At 35.2% G+C, this 6,449-nt stretch overlaps 1 protein-coding gene across 2 annotated transcripts; it reads right to left on the bottom strand.

Annotated features, from left to right (window-relative positions):
* Window positions 1-882: 882 nt before the first annotated feature.
* ahsa1a (AHA1, activator of heat shock protein ATPase homolog 1a) lies at window positions 883-5,083 on the bottom strand. 2 transcript variants are annotated; one of them, XM_048206517.1, is made up of 9 exons: window positions 4,638-5,083; window positions 2,994-3,184; window positions 2,810-2,892; window positions 2,606-2,723; window positions 2,417-2,508; window positions 2,026-2,151; window positions 1,789-1,890; window positions 1,617-1,668; window positions 883-1,405 (listed from the first exon to the last, which is right to left on the bottom strand). In XM_048206517.1, exons 1-9 carry the CDS (start codon window positions 4,715-4,717, stop codon window positions 1,233-1,235), a joined length of 1,017 nt encoding a protein of 338 aa, XP_048062474.1. In that variant the 5' UTR covers window positions 4,718-5,083; the 3' UTR covers window positions 883-1,232. The 2 variants fall into 2 exon arrangements, with proteins under 2 accessions (XP_048062474.1, XP_048062475.1); XM_048206518.1 differs by having other exon boundaries at window positions 4,596-4,728.
* Between the last annotated feature and the right edge of the window lie 1,366 nt (window positions 5,084-6,449).

Raw genomic sequence — 6,449 nt, 5'->3', positions numbered from 1 at the left:
ACATATAAATAATAATTATTAGTATAATATTAGAAATAAATGCTTCAAATAGTCAACAAATAGGTTTAAAGGGTCTTACTATTTATTTCCTGTTTTATTACAACAAGATCTTACAATATATTTAAAGGGTTAGTTCACCCAAAAAATGAAAATAATGTCATTTATTACTCACCCTCATAACGTTCCACACCCGTAAGACCTTCGTTAATCTTCGGAACACAAATTAAGATATTTTTGTTGAAATCCGATGGCCCAGTGAGGCCTGCATAGCCAGCAATGACATTTCCTCTCTCAAGATCTATTAATGTATTAAAAACATATTTAAATCAGTTCATGTGACTACAGTGGTTCAACATTAATATTATAAAGTGACGAGAATATTTTTGGTGCGCCAAAAAACAAAACAAAATAATGACTTATTTAGTGATGGCCGATTTCAAAACACTGCTTCAGGAAGCTTCGGAGCATTATGAATCAGTGTATCGAATCATGATTCGGATCGCGTGTCAAACCGCCAAACTGCTGAAATCACGTGACTTTGGCGCTCTGAACCGCTGATTCATAACGCTCCAAAGCTTCCTGAAGCAGTGTTTTGAAATCGGCCATCACTAATTAAGTCATTATTTTGTTTTTTTGGCACACCAAAAATATTCTCGTCGCTTTATAATATTAATATGGAACCACTGTACTCACATGAACTGATTTAAATATGTTTTTAGTACCTTTATGGATCTTGAGAGAGGAAATGTCATTGCTCCTTATGCAGGCCTCACGGAGCCATCGGATTTCAACTAAAATATCTTAATTTGTGTTCCGAAGATTAACGAAGGTCTTACGGGTGTGGAACGGCATGAGGGTAAGTAATAAATGACAGAATTTTCATTTTTGGGTGAACTAACCCTTTAAGAGGTATCATGATCATACAATTAATTCGACTTTCACTTCATCACAGGCAAACGAAATATCACATATAAAACACTCAGTTTAAAATTGTTCAGTATGCCCAGACATAACATTCAAACATACATATTACATTCAAACATGACATAAGCTCTAATTCAATGCAATACCAAATACAAAAAGAATCTAGGCAACTTTTTTTCATTGAGAAGGCACAGGTGTTTGTGGGCGTCCAACTAACTTGTGCAGGCAGGATATACACAAGTGTTTCATATTCACAGATGTTATAATCTATGTGTATTATGTTCTGAGTTTCTGGCATGAGCTTTGGCTTAGCAGAGTCGTGCTCCATAACCAAAAGTCTGTTTAATAGCATCAAAGTAGTATCTCTGCCAGCCCTCTTTCATCCTTTCCTCCTCATTGCTGGGAACTCCTCTGGCCTCCAGAATCAGCTCTGTCTCACTGCCTTGATTCATAAAGTTTAAAATGACAGTTGCTGCGTGCCCTGAAAAAGAATTAAAAATAAATCATAACTCAGATTAAAGCAAACAGACTCAACAAGAGTGATGAACACATGCTACCAACAATCCACAGTGAGCAACACATTCATCAGACTTCATGCTAATATTAAAAGTGGTATGTGTATTAATTAAAAGATTATAAAACTATATTAATATAAACAAAAATAATACATAAATAAACAAATAAATAAATACCAGCAGGCCAACTTGAAAACCTCCATCTCATGACAATTTTCTGGTCTGGAATCTAAAGGGAAAGTGCAAGATTTTTAAAATCAATTTTGAATATTACGCTTCCCAAAGTGAAATTCTCACCAGATTATCTGAATTAATTAACATATTAAAGAGATGAAAGGTTTTTTCTTACCAGTTCTGCAAATTGTCCGTAAACATTTCCTTCCATTAGTCGGAATTTGCCACCCGAGCACCCATCCACAAAAGCAGCAAGGTGTGTAAATGCCTGTACCATCTACACCATGAAAAGACAAGGAGCAAATTAGTTCCACATCAAATAATATGTGCATCAAAGACCACCAGGATACATCTACATTTATTGTTTTAAATGCATTTGTATTTGTATCGTCAATAGGGGTGTGATTCTGACCTCTTGGTTTAGGAAAACCCTGTACAACTCTTCTGGTGAGGTAAGGAAGGTATCTTTCATACTGAAAGACACTGTTTGAATTTTGACTCCAGTGTTGGAAGAGTTAGCTGTCGTGGAGGACCCAATCTATAGGTTTGGGGATCAAAAGATGATCACATTTTGATACAAAGCATATCACTTGATTCCAAAAATAAGCACAAAAAAATTAAATAACTAAAACAATAACTTAAAGAAATGCATATATAATGGTATATTTTCAGATTACACAGCATCAGTTTTGTGCTGCTTTACACAGTATGTGAGAGATGGCCATTTCAAACATAAAATAAAGTGGATGGATGACTATATATCTAGCATATATATGATGCCAGAAATGTTTATGAGAACTTACTTGGGTGTTGTTCAGTTTGACCTTGGTTTGTGGCTCCTGATTCTGTGTGTTAAGTGCATTTTCTGTTGGTAAAATCATACCCTGAGAGAACTCTGTAAAAACAAGTCACAAGAATGTGATTAACTATACAAAAAACAAACAAACAATCAATGCAGATATGACTAATAAGTGTAGTTTTAGATCTCTCACCTGTTTTGAGATGTTTGACATAGTTGCCCAGTGCCATTCTGATTTTCTTGACTCCCTCTCTCCTCATGAGATCAGTCAGCGGTGTGCTTGGCTGGTCTTTACATAGTGAAACACTGATCTGTACAAACAAACATAAGTTAGATTTTCATGCAACATGCTCTCTTGTATAGAAAGAATATTTTATTAGAAGTGAAGTTCACTTACATCTAAGTCATCCATGTCATTTTCATCAGAGAGATTTGGTATTTCCACAGTGCCTTTATATTTGATTCCAATTTTATTTGTTCCTAATGTGAAGAAAAAAAAACATGTATTTATTTTTAGATTTTGAAGTTTCACCAATGCACTCGGTTATTTTGCTGTGTAATTAAACACAACTTTCACTCACCTGTCCATGAGGCTTTAACAATCCACTCATAGAAGAAGATGAGTTTCCCTTTGCGGTTGTTGATGGAGGCCTCGCCATCTATATTGCTGACATCTGTGATTTCGCATGAGCCTTCTTCACCCTCTACACGAATCCCAAGAAGGAGGTTATTTATTACATCTTGAGACCAGCTTGTGACATCTCTCTCTGTCCTGTAAGAAGATTATGAAATTTAAATATTCAGAAGCATAGTTTATTTTATATAAGTTGCATATAAATCATGTTTCAAGATTATTATGCAACTATTAGTTGCAGTTTCTCAGAATTCTATAGGGAAGTAAATCAGACTGACAGGTAAGACTGTCTCTTTAAGTATCTTTACAATGACATATGTGGCATACAGTGGGCGCGCACACACACACACACACACACACACACACACACACACACACACACACACACACACACACGTGTAATGTGTGTTTGTTTGTATATATTGTATTAATATTGATATTTAAGTTAATGCCATATATGCTTGAATATAAAGATACTTGAATGCTATGTGTTTGGAAAGTATGTGCAATACTTAAAATAATATTGATGCAGAGTATAAACCAATGTTCTTGACTTCTTTTGTTTATGATGTAGAAAAGTTGCTTAATGTTTGCAACTAACCACAAGGTTAAAGAGTGTCGACACAGGGGTGAAGAGAAGCTGTTAAAACCACAAGCGGAGATAAGATTGACAAAGATTACAGAAAAGAAGGAGAAGAGTGTAAGAAAAAAGACAACTAGCGTAGGAGAAGGCGGAAGGACATCCGGCTATTGACCATGAGACCAAGAGAGATTGATACTGAAATGGAATTATGCTGGTTATGCTGTTCTTTTGTTATTTTTTATTCATCAATGAATCCTGAAAAAAGTATCACAGGTTCCAAAAAATATTAAGCAGCACAACTGTTTCCATACACACACACACACACACACACACAAAACAAAGTAACGTCCTAATACATTTCAAGTAGGACCGTTCAAAAGTCTTACTCAGTTTGCTTTCCATCAGAACACCCTGAGTCTAATTCTGTCTCACATTCATGTGCTTCCAAAAATAGCCCTCACATTCAACTACAGGACATTCCAGAGGCTTCTGCAAACACTGGAAAAACTAACCTAAGGCCTATGAGAATCTATTAGAAATCAGATGTAGGCAGTAGCTATATATGAAATATCAAACAGTTTCAGCTGTTCCCTGTGATGTGACAAGCAATACTCGATTTTAAACATTTATAAATCATCTATTTTATATACAGTTTCTGTCCGCACATTGAGAGACAGCATTGAATAGTTGAGTATTTGTCAAAAATGAACTAGTGAACGTAGAAAGTGATCAAAATGCTCAAAATCTGTCATCATTAACAGAACCTATACTTTCATATATATATATAGTCTATACTTTCCTCTGTACATTTATGCATATATTAAGTTAAGATTTAGATTAATAAATTATAACCCTCCATATTATGGAAAATGAAATGTAATTTATTAAGAGACACTTCATAACAGTCCTACAGCATTAGAGGCATGCCCTCATCCATATTGTATAACAAAAAGCGACAAAACTTACACCATGTTGGTGCCAACTGGAAAACATGCACGTGCTGCCTACCAGTGCCAGTTATTGACATTTGTCGCATCTGCTCTTTCTTCCACGATCCAGCGCGGGTCCCCCTCACCCCATTTGGCCATGACAGAATTTATATGATTTGATAGAACTGAGATGTTCCGATAAACTGCGGATGCGGTCAGTAGCTCAGAGATTGACAGATGTAAATTCGTGCATAAACGTATGCAGCAGGAGCTCAGCTGATTTGCTGCGTCGATGAAGTTATGTAAATATTCATGAGATTATTCAGGAACAGCGAACGGAACGAGTAGGGATATTTAAAGTGTACAAAACAAAATTGTTAAAGAGAGGGAAATCCTAAGGAAGCACGGAGCAAACGATAAAAACGCAGGCTATGTTATGAGTAGTCGAGAGGTTAGTTGTCCGCTTCGTCAGCTGCTGTCCCCCAACACCTTTATTAAGCCCCTTAGAAAGTACCAGAACCGGAACTGGGTGAAGAAGTTTCCTCTAGAAGCTAGAAACCTGCGGACCTTTTTGGCAATTGATCCTCATTACCTCATTACAACCCTCTCCCCTTAAATCTCACCCTTCTCAAATAACTCCGAAATATCATCTGTCAAATACACTGACATTCAAACACCCCCTTTAAAAAGAAGTGTCCTTACCTGTAACCTGCAAATGTCCATTTGTAGTGTATTATAGTGTAGTGAACTTTGTAATATTATTAATATAATATTAATTAGCCTAAATAAAATGCCATTTGAGGTAGCTACTTTCATGACAAAGTTTGTTTATAAACTTTAGTACACGTTTTAAGCTAATGCTAGCTTGTGAAATTTTACACATTAGCCTACTTTGTTTGGCTTTTATGTCTTAATTAATCCACAATTCTAACCATTCTTACACAATTTTACCAAATCATTTTGCATAAGTAATATGTTATTTTGGAAATTCAAAAACAAAAACCATACATAGGCCTATATAGATTCATAAATGTATAGTAGCAGCCTATACGAAACAATATTTAGGAGAGTGAAAGAAACAGTTTTTTACTAAATGCACCAGGTATAGTTATATTTTCCAAATGCTATACTAGGCTGCTTTTTCATAAATAGCTTGTTAGCAATATGGGTACTACAAGCTGACCATTGTAATGAAGAACTACCAATGGTTTTACCTATGGTTACTATGGTTTTAATACAAAACATGACAGTTAAACTATGCAAAAACTATGGTAAATTTTCCTAAGGGAAGGAAAGTGCCTTTGAAACACTGAAACTCTACATGCATATAGGCCTATAATAACCAACATCACAATTACTCTGTTTTCTTTTTAAATTTAAACAATTTATTAAATTATTTATGTTATTAGATTTTCCCAAAACAAGTGTGAAATGGAGAAATGTGGGAAGAATAGAATATGTGCAATTATGTTTTTCCCTTTTATTCGACAGTACACAGTGTGTCCAGCAGGTGGAGCTCGACTCAAAGTGTGCTGACTGATCTTTGATTACAAGTCTGTCTTCTGGCCTTAAGCAAGACATGTTGTTGTGTAATAAAATTCAATGATTCTACAATTATTGGCATTATAACTCACTCCCACTGTCATTAAATTAGAGCTCTTATTTAAATTGAGGTTTTCCTCATGTTCCTCCTCACAACCGCCTCATCACCATTTGGAGTAACTGGCCTTTCAACATAAATGAACTGAACTGACATTCTATCAGTTCATCATATCATTGTCTTTCCATTTAAATGGTACTTTTGGCAATCTTTTGGCAGGCTACGATTTTGTGATATCAACTTTAAATTTGGAACACAACTTGGTTAGACATATGACTTTTATTATTTAGT

This window comes from Megalobrama amblycephala, linkage group LG11 (genome assembly GCF_018812025.1).
Source record: "Megalobrama amblycephala isolate DHTTF-2021 linkage group LG11, ASM1881202v1, whole genome shotgun sequence".
NCBI lineage: Eukaryota > Metazoa > Chordata > Actinopteri > Cypriniformes > Xenocyprididae > Megalobrama > Megalobrama amblycephala.
The sequence above is the reverse complement of the archived record's forward strand: the minus strand, read 5'-3'. Positions and strand labels throughout refer to the sequence as shown.